Here is a 22,318-nt window from a genome sequence, read left to right as displayed (position 1 = left end):
GCAGCAGGCAGCTTAAGAAGGGGAAGGGGTGGGGGGCAGAGCTCAGGGCTGGGCAGAGGGGACTGGCCTCCAGGGGAAGGGGGGTGGCCACCAGGGGTGCCAAGCCAGTGACTGGGGAAGGAGAAACCAGAGGAAGTTGTGACACCAAGTCCATGGGGAAGACTGTTTTTCCCTTTGGGAGGGATGACTCTACAGTAAGTAGTTAGTGTTTCCAGGGCTGAGGGCTTGGGGTTCGACCAAGGGAGGAGAGTTCAGGGGATGCTACAAGTGGCCATGATCCTGCTTGGCAGTGCAGCTGTAACTGCAATTTTACTTTGGGGAAGTTAAATACCCAGTCTCATCTCTAAAAGCATCTTCACTTACTTTACAAAGTGCCTCAGAAAGGGTAAAGAGGAGCTTTAACACAAGCACACAGCCCACTCAGCCAAGCAGTTAAATGCCAGGATGCAATGCAGAGACTTACCTTCTCCACACGGAAAGAGAAATGTCTGGCTGACACTTCTATAGAGGGTTCAATATATTTGCAGGTAATGACTGTTTCTATTATCTTTGTCTTCTCTGTCTTGATGGCTGGCCCACTGTCAGCTTCACACATCACATGAGCCTGCACCTCCTGCATGCAAGAGTCCCTTGTCACCAGTGGGTGGTGGCAGGGCATCCAGCAAATGCCCTGCATTGGCTCAGCACCCAACACCCAGCACGGGCCCCATTCCTGCCACAGAGTTACAGTCATTGCCCCCTTTTCTTCCTGTGATGCAGCTTATTTATTCTGTGCTCAATTGTCTGTAACACTGCACCCAAAAGGCCCTTGTGAGAAACTCCCTCCCTTCACATGGCTTTTGTTTTACTCTCTGCTTACCCCAGATAAATCACTTGGCACTTGCTTAACTCACTTTCTTTTTGAGCTCGTAGTCTAAGTGTAACTTATTTCTCTGCCCTTCTTTGCTGACTAAGCATGCAACACTGTTTGCCCCAAAAGAGCAATATTTACTTCCACCCTTACTTTGGGATCAGCACTGGATTTTGGTAGCTGTGGAATCACAATAAAGCCTTAGCTGGTCTGATGGTGGCCAGCAAGGAAAGCAACTGGTGCTACCACAGAAACCTGAAGTCTTAAACCACTTTCCTGAAGGCCTTTGCTCATTTCCCCAGGCAAATGTCAAGGGACTGTGGACCATGCACAGGGGAGGGGATCTGATGGTTCCCCAGGCTCAGCCCGTGGTGGGGACCTCACCTGCGGGATGGGGGAGAAGCCTTGCACCACCATGTCCGCAGACTGGCCTGGCTGCAGCTCCATTGACAGTGGCTCCAGCCCAAGCAGGGGATTGGCACATTTGGGCCTCTTGGAATCATCCCTGGGGCAACCGAAGGCTGAGATGATCTCAGGTGAGCTCATGCTCCAGGAGAGCCGATGATAACGGCGGCCCCGGTTTGTTACTTTGAACCAGTGAATAAAGGGAAGGAGGCTAGAGTAGAAGGGAGGATGGAAAATAATAAAATAATAGGAGAGTAGCTATTTCCCTGGTCATCAGATTGCTCTCAGTGAGCAACCTGAGGTGTTAATTGCTTGGAGACTGTCTACATTTCCAGCTTTTAATGTAGACCAGAAATAGTGTCTGATAAGGTGCCATTTTGATGTTGTTATTGCAAAGGGAGATATGTTTATAATGGTAATGTAGCATTTTCTAGGTGAGGCTAACAGGACATGGTGTTTTCCTCCAAAATGTTTGTTCTGGGGTGATTTCATACTGTTGCTGTATTTTGTATTATCTGTGCCTGAAACTGTTACTGAATCTTTGAGATCCTGCACTTGGGGACCTTGTGTGTGGGGGTATGATTGTAGGCATTTCTAAAAGCCAGGTCAGTGGCAGTTTCTGGATGATCCCAGCAAGCTGGTAAAAATTGTCTGCCTGCTCCAGCAGAGGAAACCAGGGGAGCAGAGCCTCTCTCCTTTGTAAGCAGCTTTGGTTTTGCACTGCTAGCCATTTGTAGAAACTTCATTTTGCAATTAGAAACTCTTTGGAAGTGAACTTTGCAAACTCTGCTGGCAGCGAAAAATCGAGTGAGGTCCTGGGCAGAGCAGGGCAGCAGCAGAGCCCACAAACAGCACGAGGAAGCGGCAGCAGCGGCGGAGCGGACCCCGCACAAACCAGAGTTTCCGTCTGCCTCTGGCACTGCTCTGTGGGCTCCTGCCTTGCCAGTGGGGGTTGTCACCCTCCTGTCTCTTTGTTCCCAGGCCCCTGCTTGCCATTTTGGAAGGGAAGGATGTGATGCCATCTTCCCTTGGTCCCTCAGCCACACGGAGGGACCGCCTCATCCGGGTGCCATTTTGGGAACCTTTTGTTCTGGGGCAGCCACTTGGTCAAGTGAGGACATCAATGTATTAGAACTAAAGACAATTCAGTGGCAATTTAGCAACTGGTTTCCCTGTCAGTGGCTTTTGAGGGTGTCTAACAACTCTCAACTGCCCATCACACGTTTCTAAGGGAATCTCTGCCTTCAGAGAAGGAGTCAGGGCTTTGGACACTGAAGAAGACCTTGCCTGAAGGACTACAGTATAAACTGCTCCTTGTTGAGACAGTAGGAGAGGTGGGAGTGGAGAGATCTCCTACCTGAATTGGTATCCCAAGTTGAGCTCCGGGGCGAATGGCTTGTCTATGACAATTGTGGTGCCAGTGCCCAAAGCCACCAGCCCGCAGGCGGTCCAAAGGCTCTTCCCAATCAACAGCCGGACACTGTTAGCAAAATGCCCAGTGTCATCCAGCATTGCTGTGATAGTCACAGGCACCTCACCCCTAGCAGGGATCACTCCTTCTCTGGGTTCAATGACAAAGCACTGGGGTCTCGAGGCCTGTAAGACAAGCATAATGTGCATTAGGATGGAAACCATACACCCTGGTCTCTTGTGGGATACAAGAAAAGAAAGACTAAAGAGAGGATGATAAAAACTATGCAGGCTTAAAATCCCTAAAATACAGTATTGGGCAACAGCAGAGCTCATACAACCTGTATTCTCCCCTCCTTTAACAGACTCACCTAATTAACCCACCCAGTTTTGCCCAACCCAAGGGATGCTTATCCTCAGGAGAGTGTTCCTTCCCCAGTCTTTCTCTGGAATGTGCGCCAAGGAAAGCTGCTTTCTCTTTCCTGGCTTCTCACAAAGGCTCAAGGCCAGAGGAAGCCAGGACTTCTCAAATGCCACTGCAAAAACCACACAGCTGGAGGATACTGCTGAGAGCCTGAAGAGTATCTCTGCAAAACCAGTTGTGCAAAACCCCAACACCAAACTCTTCTCTCCCAAGGGGCCATCAGTGCTTCTCAGCATCCCCTAAAGGACTGAAGCCCTCACTTCCCACTGATCATCAGCTGTAGAGAGGTGCCCCAATGCCCTCTGCTTTGGAAAGTCACCTCTAAATGGTTGTAGCAGAGCAGGAAAGCAGCAAGCAGAAAGAAAACTGGATGCACGTGCTCTGTGGGCATGGCCCACTCTTCCCAAAAGCTCTCATCATCTGGTTTCTCATGGACTTCACAGATTGGGCAAGAGAGCTGGAAGCTGTCCCAAGGAGGAAGGAAAGGCCTTGCACCAGCACAGCTGTACAGACACAGCTCTGCAGGTCCAGCCCTGGCAGGAGCATGTGAAACCCAACCTTTACACACCATAACCACCCAGCCAAGGTGCATTGCTCCCTGCAGAGGTGGAAAGCAGAATTCCATTGTGGAACCAGGGTAAACTCTCCTGGAAAAATCCCTCACTTTAAGGTTACATTTATCGCCCAAACAGCTGGAAAAGCAGCAAGAGGAAAATTCACGCCCCTCCTCCTTGGCCCAGGAGGCTGTGGCTGGACTCTCCCACATGGCCTGATGCTTTACCCACAGACACAAACAAGTCCATAGTATCAGGTTTTAACCAGCTCCACAAGTTCAACAAATCTAGCATGAAGAACAAACCTCAAGTCCCTCATAGATCTCCCCCTCCAGCAGACATCCCACCCAGCCCCAGCCCCAGCCCTGCTCCCCCTGCCAGGGTAACAGCCCCAGCTCCTTCTGCCCTATGCAGCCTCCACGTATTAGGCAGCGTTTCTCTGCAGCTGGTCCCCCAAGATGCTCCTCAAGGGCACAGAGATCACAGGCTGTGGGGGTGCACAACCCCCACACGTCCTTTGTGTGGACAGCCCAGCTGGCTTGACCCACAGGAGGTGTGAAAATTGCCTCCCCACGAGCAGTCTCAGGACAGACCTCACACCCTGCTCTCTACTGTTAACAGCAGTTTGGCACAAAGCAGATAGATGGAACAGGGAAACCACAATGAAATCCATGCTCTGGGGAGCAAAGGACCGCAGGTTTCTCTTGATCTCGGAGCTCCAAAAGTGTGACAGGCACAGCTAAAGACCTTCTGTAAAATTAAGGGAGACATAGTCCAGACTAATTTCTGCTCCAACATCTCTGCACCTGATTTCACTGAGGGGTGCCCCAGCTAAAACCACTCCAGAGCCGGTTCCTCTTGTCCGTCTCAGATGGAATATTGGAGTATCTTGCCTCCTTTCACACAGGGCAATATGGAAACCATGCATATAAAAACCAAGTCATGGCTGCTACTGACCAGTCCATTTCCCTGGAAAACAGCCCCACAGATACTCACCATCTCTATCCTGAAGTCTGTAGGGACGAGACTCTCGTTGAGGAGGCTAAAGCTTCGTGAAGTAGGCTGCAGTACTGGGATCGTGCCAAACTCTATCAGCCTTGGACTTGGGTAGATTTCTGCCAGCTCTCCAGAGCTACGTAATTCTGCTCTCTGTTCCAGGAAGCAGGCAAGAAAGATTTCAAAAAAACCCAAAACAAACCACAACAGGGAAAGCTAGAAAAGCTTAAACAGCTCAACACCACTCAAGTTATTTCTTTAGGGGCTGCTGCCACTCTCCAGCTGAAATGCCGGGCTTTTGGGAAAAAAAAAATTACATATTCACCTCCAAATTTAAAAGGATTAAGGTACAAGAGACTTTCAAACCACAAATTATTGGTCTACAGGTAAGGAATTTCTAGTTAAGACCAGGCTGAGAGTTAAACAATTGGTTATTAGGGGAGGGGGGAGAAACCCTCCTCTTGAAGGTAAGCAGCCTGATAGTTGAAAGCAACTGTTTTGTCAGACTTCAGGCTCCCTGGCACTGCTTGCACTGCCTGTCCTTCCTGTTGACTGATACAATGCCAGAATGGCCCAGGTGCAGATGTTTGGTGCTGTCCAGGGAATTTGGCATAATCATTTCCATATGTTTTAATATAAGTTTAAATCCTTCTCCAACTACTCTTCAAATGCCAGCTTTCCTTTCTTTTACAGAAGTTCCCAGAAGTCTTCTGACATCTTCTTTTGTGCTCAGAGAGATGACAAGACATTTTAAAACAGATGTTTCCAAAGTTAATAGCATTAAAGATTAATTAACTAAAATAATCCTTGATTCCAGCTTAGACAAACTACATTCTGTGTCAGACACTGAGATTACCACCTATGAGGCACAAGCTGTTTGTGCCACCGATCCCTCCTGGCCTTCTCCACAGCAGCCTGTGCCTGTTTTCCCCGAAAGAATCCCTGTGCCCCTTGCACCCTGCCAGGAGCAGCTGCACAGAGGCACACATCTCCCCTTGCACTCACCAGTGGGTTTCTCTCATCCCCAAACACGCCGATAAGAACACTGGTGCGATGCTTGCCCAGTGTTTGGACTTCGATTAAAACTGGGATTTCTGCAAAGCTGTGAGGCTGGACAATCCCACAGGGTTTGGGGCTGGAGTAGAACACAGGAGAGTTCTCCTTGCGTTTCTGGAAGGGATAGAATCAAATGCAACTTCAGAGGGACCTCTGAAGAAACCTTAAACTCCTTAACATCCACCGCAACAACAACTTACACACATGTTTAAAAATCCCCAGGACAAAGATAAAAGGCACAAACAAGATGCAAGAATTGTAGGCTTAGCATTCTCAGGGATCCTGCAAGGAGGCTGCCAGCACAGGCGTTGGTGTCTGTGGATGCAGCAGCTTTTCACAACCCTCTAAGATCTCCCACAAGAAAACAGCCTGAAGACTAGAACATAAAACTGTTTCTTCAGGAGGTTGAACTGCATCCTAAAAGTTTACATTCAGGATCCTGTTCTCAACAGGTCTTTAAGACTGAATAGAAACCAACAAGGCCTTATCCAAACCCTTGTTTCCCCCTAATAATCTCCTCAATAATATTTGAGAGGAGGAAGTGGATGTGATGCCAAACCTGAGGAATAAGCCCATAGCAGCCAGGAAGATCGGTGCTATTTGTAACAAGGAACTTCCTCTCGTATGGCACCTTCAGGCGGCACTCATCGTAGAACAGGATTTCAGGGTTCACATGCAGCCTCGGAACGAGACATCTGGGCAAAGAGATGACCCCAAGGGAATCAGAGATACTGAGAGAATGGAAAACATTCACTCCCAAAGATTGCAAAATGGAGCATAACACATTTGTCACTATCAAATGGACATTTAACAGCCCTACAGTGATAAATTGCCTTCAAAGTTTTCCGCCTCAAACATGTCTTGTCAAGGAGGGGCAAACCCTGAGAGGCAGCACCCAGAGGCTGTCAAGTGCCCCAGGCAGAGCACTGTGTCCCACAGCTGCCTCAGCCCCTCCTTTACCCAAGAAGGCTTGCAAGGACTCCTGTAACAGCCCCAGTGATCCACAAGCTCTGGGGGAATCTTCCCAACAAGGATCAGTGCTCACTAAGGCTCAAGGAACACACAACTCTAGTGTCCCCATAAAAATTACTCCCTTCTCTCCCTGGTGCTGTTGCCCTGCCTGGGAACTCAGCTGCTTGCCCCAGCCTTGGAGGGCACGAGACACCAGCTGCCCTCCAGAGTGGCTGATCAGCTCCTCCCAGGTCCTACAGCTCCCTCAGTCCTTCACTCCACAGCATTGAGTGTCCCCAGTTCCACTTGCTTGCCAAAATGGCAGCCCAGGCACTGCCTGGATGGCTCTGCCTGGGAGAGGGAACAGCACCAGGGAACTGCATCCCTCTTGGCATCAAACTGACACCCACAGCAGCACAGCAGGATGGAATTCTGCTGCAGCAAGAATGACTTTTGGTTTAAGTCTGAGAACATTAAAGCTCAAAATGGGAAGCAGAGGGAAGGAGAAAAACTAGAGCTGACTTGCCACATCAAGGGCTGCCTTCCCCTTGTAAGACCTTGCCCTCACCACTCTTGCTGTGAGCCACTTCCCCCCTGCCACATGCCCTCATTAAGCGAACCAGACCCTGGCTCTCAGCAGGCTGCCTGGTGTGTCCCAAACCAATGCAAGGTGGTCACAACCCAGCACAACTCTACCCTTGCAGGAAGTGGGAGAGGAGGCCCTCTGGAAATTTGTTCCATCTCAAGCACCAAAACCCAGGCCAATAAATTTTATCATTCCTGGTCCCTTTAGAAAAGGGCCCAGGACCATGCTGGGCTGTGAGCAGGGCTGCTTTTCACTACAGGCTGCTGTCCAAGCTCTGCTGTTCTCATGTCCAACTGGGCACAACATGAGGTCATTAAACAGCACTTCACCTTGGCAGCTGCAGCCAGCAAACCCTGTGCAAGGCAGTGTGCTGGGGGAGGCCAGGGAAGGGCTGGTACCTGGCTGAGATGACCAGTGATGCCACTCCCTTGCCAATACCCTCCAGATCCACCAGCATTGGCCTGTAGAACTCCATCACTGAGTTGGAACACAGGGTCACCTGGTGGAAGAGAAGAGCAGTAAATTCTTCCATACAAAAGCTCATTACCCACATGTGATATCCTCCAGTTCTTGTTTCATGGTAAGGAAAATGCAGATTTTGTCTTAATTCTTCTGCTGGTCCATGTGTAGAGCACAGTCTCTGAGAGTAGCAAAAGCCTTCTGGCAATACCAGATTTGTTAAACACACCTTGTTATCAGGGCATAGGTCAGCTACATTAAAACATTAGTCTAAAGCTCTATGCACCACTGTATTCAAATTAAGGGGCCAATTTTTCATCTGACTACGATGACATAAATGCAGAGGAAATCTGCTGACTTGACAGAATGAGTTCAGCTTTACAGCAGGAAGCTGAGGGCAAAGTGTGGCCCAGCAGGTGCTGGGCAGTTCATGGCTGCAGATTTTTGTCTCCACTGGAGATCCCTGCTCCCCAGGAGAGGAGAAATGAGACCAAGAAGAAAAGCAAACTGTTTTATACAATGACATCTCTCTAACAGCCATCTTCTGTCCTCATCCTTGCTCTGCCCACTTGCAACCAAAGAAATCACTCTCAAATCGCAAGAATGGCTTCAGTATTTGTCATACATTGATCTCAGTGTATGATTTTGGAAACAAAACAGTCCTCCTTGAGGAACATCCCAAGTAACCCAGCTATCAGAGGCCTCACAGCAGTGCAGATCTCTCACCCACACAATGCTCAAAGCTGGCCCCAGAGCTAAAGCCCTCCCACACTCCAGTGCAGCTTCAGCGCTGGTGCTGAAGCGTCTCTGGCTGGACTCTTCCTGTACCTCGATATCCTGGTGTCCCTGGGGGAGGATGGTCCCTTGGCTGGGATTCATTCTAAACTCCCTTGGCTCCACATAAAAATGAATTCCCTTCCTCCAGGATGGGTCACTGTCACTGCGTATTTGATCAATGCTGTCAACAGCCGGCTGCGTGCCATCGAACGACATGCGGAGCTTGAACGTCACGGGCACCACAGAGGTGTTAGTGAGCCGACAGCACTGGGTGTAGGGAAAGCCTAGGAAAAGGACACAAATAGCATTTAGGCACCAATTATGGCATGACTCCTGGTGTGAATATCCTGGCAGGATGAAAGTGGGATTGGAGTTTAGCTCTTTGTTATCTGAACTACAGCTCACCGAGAAGCTGCATGAGGAATTAATCATCACTTAATTCCCTTTGATACTGATTCCAGACTGCAGCCTTAAAAATGCCCACTCTTAGCCCTGCTGAACACTGCAAGCTTCTCTCTTTGTAATGGGGAGGAGCTCCCTCAGCTGCCACAAACCAGCACCAGTTATCTCTCAGTGATGAGTGTGCACCCAGACCGAGCATTTACTCTGAAAATTCAAGCTGTAAAATTGCCTGTTAAGCCTGCCAACACTCCCACCACTTTCAAGATATATAAACAGTGAGTTGTCATGGAGAAGAAGTTACAGCAAAAGAAAGTGAGGATGGAATCAGGAACCAGAACGTGATGCAAAGCACCCTAATGCAGCTTCTCTCTGCAGGATCCTTAAGGCATCTCTTGGTTTGGCCCAAACAGACTGAGCACGTGACAGCTCAGAGCCCACTCAACTTGGGGCAAACTGAGCCTTGCTTTGAGATTAGCGATTAGGAACCATGTTCCACCTCACCCAACAAACGGGGACATCACACCCTTGCTGCTCACTGTGATTGCTGCCTGCAAGGGTTTACCCCATTTTAGCTCTGAGATTTGCTTTCCATAGTGGAAAACCAGAGATGCAGCCTCTCATGGTGGGGATGTCCTGCAGAGCCCAGAGAGCAGCCACAAGCTGCTCTGCAGTGGACATCTGGCTGGGCTGGCCAGCTCTGTGGGGAGGAGACTTCTGTTTGGGCTGCTCACCAAGAGTCACTGGAACACAGATAGGGAGAAAAAACAACTGCAGCTGCAGCCCAGAGCTTCTTTGTGCCCATCCCAGTGACCACTGCCAGCTCCAGCAGTGACTCCGGCAGGGAGGCAAGAGAGGCACAACAAGGACAAAGACAGACATCAAAACCTCAAATGAGACTGAGGTCACTACATGCAGACAACAGTCAACAGTTAAAAAGAAGCAAAGATACAACAGCTGCCTTCAGCTGAAGAGACCTTAGGAATGAAATCAGATTAAGTTGGATGAACGTCCTGTTTCAGAACCATATTTATACCTGTTGCCTTTCTTGTTTCATTTTTTCAAAAGGCAACTTAACAAATGCCTCAGTGGTGATGCAAGGTGGGGAAGAAGCAGCTCAGGAAAGGCAATTAGTTTTCTTAAAAAGTTAATGAACTTCATTATTACGGGTTTAGGGTTCATAGTGAATGTTCCACTTGGTCTGGGAAGGGGGATAGGGGTTTTGGGGGTTTTTGGCCCTGGGGGATGGGCTTTTCTGGGATCCCCAGAGCTCCTCCTGCTTGTGATCATAACTACACCAAAGGGGAAAAACACTACATGGTGGGTTGTAAATTTCTGTTATTGCCTTCTTGTTTGTGCTCTCCTGATATATTCTAGGAAATAACTGTTATTCCTTTTCCTGTATTTTTTGCCTGGAAGCCGTGTAATTTCAAAGGTATAATAACTTGGAGGGAGGGGTCATCTTTCCATTCTAGGAAGACTTCCTTGGCAGACATCTGTCTTTTAAACCAGGACAGAGACACTAGAAAATTTTCCGTGGTTCTATTTGATCTCACAATGGCAAAATACTACCTGAGGCACCAGCAGCCCTGGAGTTCACACCCTGAAGAGGCTGCTGTGGCAGACCACGAGTGACAGATGAATTTATGTTCAAGTGCTCTATTTTGGAACACACAGATCCCTCACACTGTGTCCCAGCCCAGGGAACACTCACCAAAGGAGATGTCACCAAAGCTGAGCTCATCAACATCGAAAAGTAAAGTTGGTCCAGTGACGCTGCCCCTGGATGGCAGAGACAGAGCAGGAAATGCCTTGGTTAAAGGAATTGCAAAGGTCCGGCTGTCATGGCTCGGGCAGAAAACCTGGTGTCAGGGCACCATGGGTTTCAAACCAACACACACCGTGTGCTCAGCACAGTGCCCCTGGGCACAGGAGGCAGCTAAAGCCAAGTGGCCAGCAGCCAGCAGCCACTGATGGGCTCTGGGCACAGGGCAGGCAGGAAAAGCCCCCAAGTTGCTGGTGGTCCCATGAAGCACCCTGAACACACACCCAGACGTGGCTCTGTGCCTCCGTTTCCCCATCTATAATGTGATGGACATAAAGGTGTCCCCACCAGCTTCTGTACTTTCCAGCCACAGGTTCCCTGCTTTGCTACTTCTTAGCTGTAAGTGGTGTTCCCATGGAGAAGCTTTCTCAGGAGATTTTGACCCACACAATCATTACAGACAGAGTTCTGAGACATGAATCCAGGGCAGCCCCAAACATCCTCTGAAAAGAGCAGCAACAGTTCTACACAGGGATAGATGAATCCTAGAGGAAAGGAGCAGCTTGTCAGCAGTGCACCAGCTGGCACAGCCAAGAGCAATAGCTTCAACAACCAACATGGGTGTCCTGAATCTAGCACAGCACCTCACCTGTCCTTGAACTCAGCAGACACACTCCAAAAGTCACCAACATCCACTGAAATCAGCGCTTGAAGCTGCACAACACTCACCAGTTGATTTCATGATTGATGCCAATCAATGCCCATTCTGCCTTTTGTTTAAAAATCAAGGACCAGTGACCTGTGCCTTCTGTTGGATTCACAGGACTGTCCCTGGCTCTGCTCTACACATCTCAACAAGAGACACCTGCCTTTGCTCAAGGAGAAAGCTGCTTATGCAATAACATCTCATGACCAGTTTGGGGGAGGGACAGAGGAGAATCAATTACTTGATGGTGAAAGGTTCCCTCTTGATTTCCAAAATAAAAAAGCAGCACTTTTCCTCTAAAAACAAAGCCAACATGCTTGTTTCTCCACTATGGGCAGACCTACTCACCACTTTTCTCTTGCTAAGTAATAACTTTCTTGTTCTTTTTTATCCATCTTCCTTATCTCATTGGTATAATTGACTGTAGATTGCTTTAATTTCTTTACTGCCTTGCCCCAGTGCCTCCCAAGAGCAGCAGCCTAGCTCCAAAGCTGCAGAGCAGCCAGCATCAGCTCTCCTGCTCCCACTGCATTATCCTAGCAGCACAGGGCTCAGGCTGGCAGGGACAAGGCCTCATGCTGCTGTGGTGCTGAGCACTGAGCTCTGCCTCCCCTATGATCACCCCTTGTCCCTTGTGCTGGGCCAGGATTGTCTCTTGCCATGGCACCAGCCCAGGGGATGAGGCCCAAGTCCTTGGGACAGTTCCTGCTGCACAGTTCCCTGACTCCCACATCAGCCCTTGCCTGGCTGTGCAAAGGAGGTACCAGAACACTCTGGGCACAGGAGTTGGGAGCAGAGCTTGTCCCCCACAGCATGGCTGTGAGAGGTGACATGAGACTGCTGCTGCCCATTTGGGGTGGATTATTAACAGAAGTTTTTACAAACACTGCTGCTGGTGCAGAATCCCCCAGGCTGGCCCATCTCCAAAGCCCAGGGGGCCTTGCTGGGTGTTCAGCTGGGACATCCCAGAGCAGCTACTGCACAAAGCTGATCCATCCCACTGCCTGCCATGGCCCAAGGCAGAGGGACATTCCTGCTGGGAGGAGTCATTCCCACTCCCAGGTGCCACACAGGGCAGGAAGCATCCTCACACTAAGGCAATGCCAGCATCAGAGCAAGGATTAAGACTTCAGGAAACACCTTTTTTCTCCGCTCAACCCCAACATGAGGTAGGGGGGGGATGTCCCAGAGACAGCTGCAGATGTGCCCACCAAGCTCCCAGGGTCCTTACTTGATGGTCAGGATTGCAGGCACAGGAGATCCAGCCACACTGAAGTGGAATTCTTCCTCAAAGCACCCCAACACGGTGGGACTGAAGGAGACCTGAACAGTCTGGGTCCCACCTGCTGCAATGATCCCCTCCTCGGGCTCAAACTTGAAGGGAAAGCCCACCTTTGTGGTTGAAGGGATATAGGTGAAGGGAGCATCAAGATCTCCTTTGTTAACCAGTTTCACCTGCAGCAGCAAGAAAGCAAAGTGGAAATACATGTGTGGAATCTTCCCTTCTTGTGAGTTATTGTCTGATGATGCAATTAACACCCAGAAAAGGCAGAAGATGCTTTGTGCTGCTGAATGGCAGAAGCCAAAAAATACAACAGGACAAGTTCTGCCTTTGGGTTTTCATGCAAAGCAGTGGTAACTCCACAGAACTGCAGTCACCCTGGGGTTATCCCATGGACACAGAGCAGTGCACCTCTGGGCAGCATCACCAAGCTCATTGAAACCTGGCCCTGAGAGCCCTGAGTGTGGTGATTGCAGCTGCCTGGTGAATCAGCACTGAGCTGCTGCTGCCCCAGCCTGCACAGCTCCAACAGCACCATCTATTCATTCACCTTTTCCCATATGAAAACAATGTATTGATTATGAGCCATCAGCATCAAAAAGTATAGACAGCATCATCTTTTGGTAAGAAAACTCCGCGTGTCTTTCCCTTCCACAGCCAAGCTTTTGAAAGTGTCTGGCATGATGTAGTGCCTCATTTTCTACCTCTTTCAGTTGCTCTCCCTTGATTTTTTTTTTTTTTTTTTTTTTTTTTTTTTGCAAACTTGACACTATTGTGGGGGAGAGGCAAATAGGTAGAAAAATCCTTTGCTTTATTCCCAGGAACACTTTTGTCTTTCTAGAGCCTGAGATGCACCAAGGCTGAAGTGTGGTGAGGGACTGGTGAGCAAGGGAAAGAACTCCCAAGCCCTCAGCAAGGGCCAGCACTGAGCCAGGAGGCTGGATGGCTTTCCTGTGACTTCCAGGAATAAGCAGGAGACACTTGACTGGAAATTGTTTGCAGTGGACTGAAGCTCAAAGGCAGCCAATTTGTTCCAGCTGCTTCTCAACAGCCCGGTACAAAGGTGCCTTGTGTCTGGCACTGCCACAAAAGCCTCTGGACATGCAGCTTTTTGACCCAGTGTTGGTTTCACCTGCCAAGGGGCTGTTTTGCAGGAAGCCTCCCAGCTGATCCCTAAGGAAGGCTGCCCAAAAGCAGGGGCTGGGGCTTCATGAACAACAGACACACCTTTCAGACCCCACCAGGTTTGACCAGTATGTCAAATATTCCCTGCTCACAACTGCCCAGGTTGCCAGGAATTCCACAGCTCCACCAGGCTTGCTGCTCACCTCAGGAGCCATCAGGACCCATCCCAGCCCCTGCTGCTCACCTCACAGACGTGGGGGAAGTTGATGAAAATATTGTCAAGGTTCAGTGTATGACAGCTGAATGCAACCAAGGGTTCTTGGCCTTCTCCTCTGAGGTGCAGGGGCAGCCTGCTCTCAAGGCCTGGGGAGAGATGTCCATTTCAGTACAATCATTCCCTCTGTTACACTGTATTTTCCAGGCTGCCTCAATGCTAATCCCTGACTCTGAGCTGGATGCAACCAGCTCCTGATGCTGCAGGAGAAGATATAGATTCTTCTCTTCCTTCAGGAGATATCCCTTGGGGCTGACTTGCAATTTCTAACCCATTCCTTGGTCTGGTTTCCAATTTTAGCCACCAGTCTGCTGAGTTTAAAACATCCCTGATGTCCTGTAGTGACAGGCCAAGCATAATGGGTATAGATTGAAAGAAAGGAAATTTAGGTTAGATATTAGGAAGAAATATTTTATTGTGGGGGTGGTGAGACACTGGGGCAGATTCCCCAGGGGCGAGGTTCTGGCCCTGCAAGTGTTCAAAGCCAGGCTGGATGGGGCTTGGAGCTACCTGATCTAGTGGGAGGGAACTAGACAATCTTTAAGGTCCATTCCATCCTGAACATACTATGATTCTGTGGTTTCTTTCCCATGCACTTAGAGGAGCTTTGAAATTCATTCAGTGAAGGCACAAAGCTCATAAAGAGCAAATTGCTGGGCAGCAATTGCCGAACTACCTGGCCCAGCAGCACACAACTTTGTTGCCAAAGTCCTGCCAAAGTCCTCAACTTCTGACCCTCAGCACGGTGTTCTATTTCCACAGACTGCGAGCTGCAAGGTGACAATTCCCACACAGGGAGAGAAGCAGGTGCTGGCCAAGGGTGCTCCTTCTACAAATACCCTGGGCTCAGTGGGGCTCAGCCACCTCTGCTCTGGTGGTGTCTGGGCAGTGGGAGATGATCCAGGCTCAGGGACCACATTTCTAACTCAGCTGCTGCTGCCTGATGATGGATCCATGTCAAATGGACCCATCCTGGAGGTCAGTGTTCTCTAGAGGGGCTTAGTGCTTGTTCACTAAAGATGTTCTGCTCTGTAGCTCTCTGGCCTTTGAGGAAATGTTGGCAAAGGCATGGTATGAAAACTTCTCCCTGCACTGCCTGGGCTGTTCTGGGATTGGTAACCCACACACGGGTGTTCTGAGCCCTGGCCTTGCACAGGAGACTCCCTGGAAGCTGCAGGGCCAGTGGGAATGTGCCAGCACTGCCCTCCTGACCAGGGATTCTTCCCAGCAGTTACACGGGAGCCCAGGCTTGCACCATGGCTTCACTGTGGGTGAGAGAAGCAGGGGAAAGGAGCTGTACCTGAGATGTTGCAGTAAGCGATACTTTGGTACTTTATTGCCTCTAGGGGTTTGAAGGTCACCTTCACTTCAGCCGAACTATACGGCTCAATTTCTCCCTCCTAAAACAGAGAGAGACAGCAAAACATTTATCTTCAAGCTTTGTTTCTTGTTTTCAACCACAGTCCTGTAAGCCTTTATTTATTTAGAGCATCAACGATGAGTGAACAACACAAGGAGCCCAAGGAAACACTCCAAACCCAGCTCAACATAATGCTGGGAGCTCTCAATGCTCAGCTGATCAGCTCTCACTCTTCACAATATTCCCACTGCTCTGACACAAGCTCTTGGTCACATCAGGCTGCTGTCAGCTGCAGTGGGATGCAACTGCCACTGTGCACTGGTGGCTATTCACAAGAAGAGAAGATGATCCCCTTCCTTGGAAATAAATACATTAGTTAAACCTGTTTTGAAAGAAAGCAGAGGTTGGCATTATTCTAGGGTTTACTCCAAGATGAGAAGGGATTCTGCACTGTGCAGACACCAGGCATTCATCACCTCCCACAATGACAGTACTCAGATCATCATCTCTCACAATGCCAGTGCTCTGAATCAGGGCTCTGGTTGATGGGAGCACGTGGCAGTTTGCTTGCACAGACAGAAAAGGAAAAGGTTTTCTGTCCCTCTGTGCAGAAGAACTCAAAAGACCCATGAAACCTTCCAGTCTTGTGTCCATCCAGGCTCTCAGATGACACTGCAAGGGACACTCAGAAATAGTGCAAGGCATGGTTACAGGAGGGCATTGGCATTTATGGGATTAACCTTGGGCTGAATTTGGCCTCCTTTTCCCAGTGAACCATTGCAAGCTTCAGGTCAGTGTGTGAGCTGGCAATGCTCCACCAGCCTCTGCTGAATCCCACGGGTCAGGGGAGCCCCTACCTACAATAACTGCTTCCTGTGACACTGCAAGGACATGCACAGAGTGCCCTTGAGCTCCAGCCCTGGCAGCAGAGCTCAGCTTTGTCAGGCTCCCAGCCCTGCCTTGAGCCTGCAGGGCAGAAATGCTTTGAGCAGGGAGCTCTGCAGCCGCTCCAGAAACTCCATGTCCTCCCTCCCAGCACACGGGGCCAGCTGAGGATCTGCCCAGTGACTGCAGCCAGGGGAAGGGGGGCTGGGGTAGGGTGCTTGGGAGGGGCGAGAGGAGGAGGAGGAAAATGAGGTTCTCATCTATCACTTACCATTGGCTCGATGAAAAAAACATCATCAGAGAACAGCAAGGGGTCTTCTGGCATCTTTACCAAGTTCTCGGCTATGTTGCTCGGGAGGGTAGTGCGATCTTCCCAAAAGCCGTTCACCTTCTCTTTTTTCTCCTCAATTAAGTTGTCCAGAAACAACATTCTTGGCTCCAGCGGTATCTGCTGCCTGCAGCCACAGGAGAGACAAGGACAGCAGATTGTTTAATAAGCCACATATTTGCAGAGAGAAGTGTGAGTGCAGGAGAGCAAAGCACCTGGGGAGGAGCAGCAGCAGCTCCCCAGCAAAGGCTGACCCCAAGCCATGGGGGTCCCAGATGGATCAGAGGATAACTTGTTCACTGGCACAGCAGCTAGTTTTACTCCACGCTTGCAAGCTCAGGAGATGTTTCCAAAGCCAGCAGCCCTCAGGAGAACCTCCTGGCTCAAAGCCTCTGCCATAACTGAGGGAGAATCCACCAGCCACTTCAAGTGGCTTTTCCTACCACTGAGCTGCTTGGGGGAAGCAGATAAAGATGATGGAGCAGGACTTCCCTGGGAAGGGGAGATGAAGCTGGGTTGCAGCTACGTGTTATCAGCATCACTCTTTGTTTCTTCTTCTGGACCTGCCCTGTTCCCTACTCTCCCTTTCACAAGAGCATCCCAGAGCACTTCCAAAGGAAATTGATGAATTCAGGTGCCACACCCCTTCAGTGACATTCAAGGTTTTATATGCATGAAAACAGAGGCTCTGAGAGGGGAAGGGACTTTGTTGTGCCGGAGGGAGACAGCAAATTCCTGGAGAGACATTTTCATGATCCAGAGCTTTTTGGGCCCCATCCCAGTGCATGGTAGTAGAATGTCCTGAAAGGGAAAGGATCCTGCACTATCTCCTCTCATAAAAAGCCCTCTTTGCTCTGAGATCTCAAAAGCTTCTCTGACAGCAGGACACTGGCCTTGGAGCTAAAACCATTCCTATGACTGGAAGTAAGGAAGAACAAAATGTCCTAGTGACAGTCTAGGACACAGACTGCCATAAAAACAGATGTAACTGGAAAAAAACCAAAACCAGATTGAAGTTTATGTTGGGGAAACATAGTTGCTTCTGAGGGGAAAGTGGATCACCTGGGGTCCAGACTGAGGCAGGCAAGTGGGAAAAAATGGAAATAAACAGCCCAGGGAAGTAGCCAGAGAAGGTCATGGGCTTTTCTTTTAACACACAGAGCTTGTATGGAAGTCAAACACTGTGCAAGGAGATAGAGAACAGTGGAAAACCGAGAAGCCCAGGGCACTAAAGGACCCTCTCACCAGCCATTCAAGCAGGCAAGGGTCAATCTCCTGGTGCTTTGCAGGCAATTTAAAATGGCTCTGAGGAGTGTGAGTGACCTGGCCCACAGCAAACAGGGACTTGCCACAGCAGTTCTGGCCCAGCACTTTTGGCACGGCATTTTTCAGTTTTCGCGTGGCAGTTCGTGCAAGCAGGCTGAGCAGAAAGGGTGCAGCCACCCACCCTCCTTGTGTAGCGGGTTGTGTCTATTGGCTGGTTGTGAGGTGCAAGCCTTTTTTTTTTCCTTTCTTTCTTCTTTCTGCCTTTTTTTTTCTTTTCCCCAGCAATGGTTTAAAGCTGATGAAAAGCCATTGCTGCTGCTGCTGCCAGCAGGAGTGTACTAACTCAAACAGAACCCCCCAGGAAGGACGCAGCTGTCCAGGACCCTGATTGCTGGGAGGGTCTGAGCCTGTTGTTAATATCAGAGGATAGTGTGAAAAACACATGCGTGTGATGTGAGCAGCTGAATTATCTGCTCTGTCTGGCAGCAGAACTTAAGGAAGAAGTGGAAAGGCTGAGGAGCATTAGGGAGAACGAAAAATAAATAAACACCCATCCGACCCTGAGAGAAGCTCAGCAGGAGCCAGAGGAGCCCTGCCCTTCTTGTTATCAGGAAGAAGGAGAAGACCTAAGAGACAGTGGGGAATGGAAAGGGGTCTCTACTGGGGAGGTAATAAAATTCCATCCTCACCTCCATCACCTGCCCAGGTGCCCTGACAGAACTGGTATGAGGCCCTGGCTCCAGAGGGTCAGGGAGATGACACTAAAGAAAAAATTCTTTCTGGAGAGTCTCCCAGTTGTACTTGGTCTGTCAAACAGATCAGAGCCTCAAGTATTAAGAAGAAAAGAAGAGTAGTGGTAGTGGGTGACTCTGTTCTAAGGGGAACTGAGGGCCCTGTATATTGACCAGATCCATTCCACAGTGCTGCCTCCCTGGGATCCAGGCACTGGATATCACAAGGGGATTCTCTAATAACTACATGAACTTCATCTGTTCACCACTGTCTGGGGTGCAGTGACTGTGAAGTAATAGAGTTATCAATATTTGGTGAAACAAGGATGGGCATCAACAAAACTTCCACCCCGGACTTCTGGGGAGCAGATTCGGCCTATTCAAGAGACTGATTTGGAGAGTGCCTTGGGAAACAGCCCTTAAAAACAAAGGAGTCCAGGAAAGATGGACATACTTCAAGAAAGAAGTCTTGAAGGCACAGGAACAAACTGTCCCTGTGTGCTGAAAGACAAGCTGACAAGGAAGACAACCAGCCTGGATAGGCAAGGAGCTCTTGAAGGAACTAAGGGAATAAAAGAGCGTGTATCACCTTTGGAAAGAGGGGCTGGCAAATCAGGAGCTGTTTAAGGATGTTGCCAGGTCATGTAGGAAGAAGATTAGAGAGACAAAAGCCCAATTAGAACTTGAGGAAATCCAATCATTGCAATCAACCTTTCCTTCCCAAAATGCCATTCCTGGTTAGAGTATAAATGGAACTGGAATGCTTAGCGCTGAGCTCCTGAAGCCCAGGGACACACACCCTGGTGCCAGGGATGGTTTACTTGGTCTAAACCATTCAAAAGCACCAACACCCCCCTGAGGCCACACATTAGTTTTAGTCTTGGGCCATGTATCTCACTGAAATGTATCTTTCAAACCAACCTCCTCTTCTCTTCATTCTCATCTTCCTCAGTAGGAAAAGCCTTCCACTGGAACTGGACTTTGATCCTACTCCTGTTGCAAATGCGCATGGTTCTGTAGTTTGACATGGTGATGAAAGTCTTCTCAACCTCCACAGAATTTGTGGTGAACCCAATATCGAAATCTATAGCGTCTCCGTAGAGGTTTATCTTGATAATTTCTTCACCTGGAACAAAGCAAAGGGGAGTCTTTGCTCAGCTCACTGGCTGATGGAAGCACAAGGAACAGAGCAAACCATAGGTCACAGAAGGAAGTGTCACAGCTTTTAGCTGTATTAGCAGTTCTGTGGATCAGTACATTTATCACATCCTGATAGCTCTGTGTGCACAGTGTGAGGACGTCCTGGGCAGCTCCTTAAACACCTTATTTCTGAGTGTGTTTCTAGAGCTTTGCCCCAAGGTGACAGTGTGTACAGTGAGATTTGTCAGATGTGCTCAGGTGACACACTCAGATCACACTGAGGAGCCCTGTTCAGTCCTGCCTTGCCCAGGGTCTCCCCTGGGCATCCCAAAAGAATCCTGTCTCTCCTGATCCCTTGGATCCCTTGTTGTTGACAAGCAAATATGCCTGAGGGCATGTGGGCAGCAAAAGGAGGCCCAGAGGAACAAGTGAAGTGACAGCCCACAGCAGTAGGGGAAACAAGTGAGGAAACACAACCAGCCTGGCTCTGCAATATGACAAACCACTACAAAATGAACACCATTAAAATTATCATCATAATAATGATGTGATCCAAACACACAGCCACATCAGTCTTGAAATATTTTATATTGTTCTGATCTCAAAAACCAAGCTGAAGCATTTCAAATTTAAAAGGGACAAAGGAAAGTTTAATAAGTACAGAGCAGCTTCTGTATGAAGACTCCCTTAGTCTAGAAATCAAATGGGAGATAGATGTGAGAGGTTTGCAGCAGCATGAATGTCCTGGGAAATGGGGATGAGGAAAAATTTGTCTTGATTTGTCACCGCCCAGGAACTTGAGGGCCTGAAAATGCTATTAGACAGAAACTAAATTTATGTGTAGAGGGCAACATAGAAAAAGGGTCTGTGAAAAGCCAATGGAGAAGCAGCATGTGGGACAGAGGTGTGCAAGAAATCCATTGCATTGGAGAGAGTCAGATGGAAACCTCACACCTCACATACAGCACTGCCCAGGAATAAAAGAAAACTTCACCCAGGCATAGCCACACGGTAGTGGAGAATCAGGGATCCTCCTTCCTCCACTCAGAAACTCCCAGCAAAAGAGGAGTCCAGAATCTTAGCCTGTTAGAGGGGATCCACTTTATCAACCCCCTAAACACCAAGGAATTCTCAGTTTGCTTTGGGGTGAAGCTGAACAGGGGAGGTACCTCTGGAGGGGGATGGGAGAACAGGGAGCCATGGTGGAGAACTGTCCTGTGCCCTTGCAGGGCCCAGCACTCACCTGTGTTGCAGCACAAGTCCTTGCAATAGTCATCGTTTTTCAGCGGGTGAAATCCCACTGTCACCTCCACGGTGTCACCAGCGCCCACAGTTCCTGTGGTCGGAACCACAGAGAAAGGACTGCAACACAAAGAGAGGGATCAGGGGTTCGGAAGGACACCAGGGCATGAGATTCCTCCTGCAGTGCAGTTCACGTCAGCTCACTTGGGCAAGCAGGGAGCAAACCAACCACAGTCAACAGAAGATAGAACAGACAGGATCAGAAACAGCCACTGACCCACTTCTGAGGAGATTCAGCCCTCCTCACAAGATCCTGTGGGATAAAATTACTTCACATCCCCCATACTCTGCATCCAGCCCTCTGCAATGAGACTCAAGGGTCCCACTGCCAGCAATCCCATCAGAGAATGGTTTGTGAAGAGCACAGAGAGGGTTGAGAACTATCTGCATGCACAACTTGACACTGACTGCCTCAGGAATTTCTTTTTTCCTGCTGCCTATAAACCTCATCTCAAGAGATGCAAATGTTAGGGCACTACCTGTCCTGTGAGATTAGCCTAGGAATCAGACAGGGAGAAGGAACGTTTCCTTGAAGACCATGGAATAATTACTGTTGAATTTGCAGTGTGGTTCTTTGGTTTATTTTACCTTTAAAACATGCTGATTTAGCCTAAAAAGGGCACATTTTATCTGCTTTTCAATGAAAGCTGCTCTAAGAAAAGGAACAATCAAAACTCTGAGAGAGGGCAAATCAGATTGCGGGAGGCTGGATTGTAAGAGAATAGAGATAGTGCAGAAGGCAATCTCGCCCCTGAGGAGTTGCAGCTGTGCTAATTACCAAAGAGTATGAACAGCCTTGCCCTTAAGAGGTCACAGCTATGTCCAGTAAGGATGGTTCAATAAGGATGGGTGTTATAAAAGAGTGGATTAGCTGGTCGAGAGGAGAGTTGGAGTTTGTCAGCTGTGCTGTGAAGGGTAAGGGTCAGGTGGTTGTGCTAGGGACAGCAAGGGTTAGTACAGGCTGTGAGGGACAGGAAGGAGTCAGGTGGCCATGAGGAAGAAAGAGAAAAGGAGTCAGTGTTGTGAGGAGCTGCCTGTGAGAACTCACAGAGAGAAGGTATGAAAGTTTTACAGCAGGATGATGAACTGACAGTGAGTTCCCATCCACCATCAGTTGGTGCCAAGCACCAACACCAGATTAGAGTAACACAGTAACATGGAAACAAGACCCAAAAGGAGGATGCCATTTAAAGTCTGAAGGATCCAATCCCAGCTAAATGAAGCACCATGAGCAGGAGTACACCAAGGAAGCAGAACAGGAGTATCTGTGTATTTACCAGCAATGCA

General features: G+C 49.1%; 1 protein-coding gene across 4 annotated transcripts in view; it reads right to left on the bottom strand.

The window, feature by feature from the left end:
- The window catches only part of LOC135279532 (hydrocephalus-inducing protein-like), a 73,136-nt gene that overhangs the window by 39,673 nt on the left and 11,145 nt on the right, over positions 1-22,318 (bottom strand). For all 4 annotated transcript variants that reach the window (XR_010346758.1, XM_064386971.1, XM_064386972.1 and 1 more), the window contains exons 7-21: positions 20,973-21,091; positions 19,511-19,715; positions 16,536-16,719; positions 15,320-15,419; positions 13,990-14,108; positions 12,570-12,793; positions 10,582-10,649; positions 8,520-8,752; positions 7,631-7,731; positions 6,255-6,390; positions 5,645-5,809; positions 4,640-4,792; positions 2,613-2,851; positions 1,235-1,466; positions 464-613 (exon numbers count right to left, since the gene is read on the bottom strand). Coding sequence is in view for 3 of the 4 variants with exons in the window: in XM_064386971.1 (XP_064243041.1) it covers positions 464-613; positions 1,235-1,466; positions 2,613-2,851; positions 4,640-4,792; positions 5,645-5,809; positions 6,255-6,390; positions 7,631-7,731; positions 8,520-8,752; positions 10,582-10,649; positions 12,570-12,793; positions 13,990-14,108; positions 15,320-15,419; positions 16,536-16,719; positions 19,511-19,715; positions 20,973-21,091 (2,428 nt within the window). In the remaining variant the exon portion in view is untranslated. The remainder of the gene's footprint in view (positions 1-463; positions 614-1,234; positions 1,467-2,612; positions 2,852-4,639; positions 4,793-5,644; positions 5,810-6,254; positions 6,391-7,630; positions 7,732-8,519; positions 8,753-10,581; positions 10,650-12,569; positions 12,794-13,989; positions 14,109-15,319; positions 15,420-16,535; positions 16,720-19,510; positions 19,716-20,972; positions 21,092-22,318) is intronic.

The sequence above is a fragment of the Passer domesticus genome, chromosome 12 (assembly GCF_036417665.1).
Source record: "Passer domesticus isolate bPasDom1 chromosome 12, bPasDom1.hap1, whole genome shotgun sequence".
NCBI lineage: Eukaryota > Metazoa > Chordata > Aves > Passeriformes > Passeridae > Passer > Passer domesticus.
Note: the sequence above shows the minus strand (reverse complement) of the source record. Positions and strands in the feature narration are given on the sequence as shown.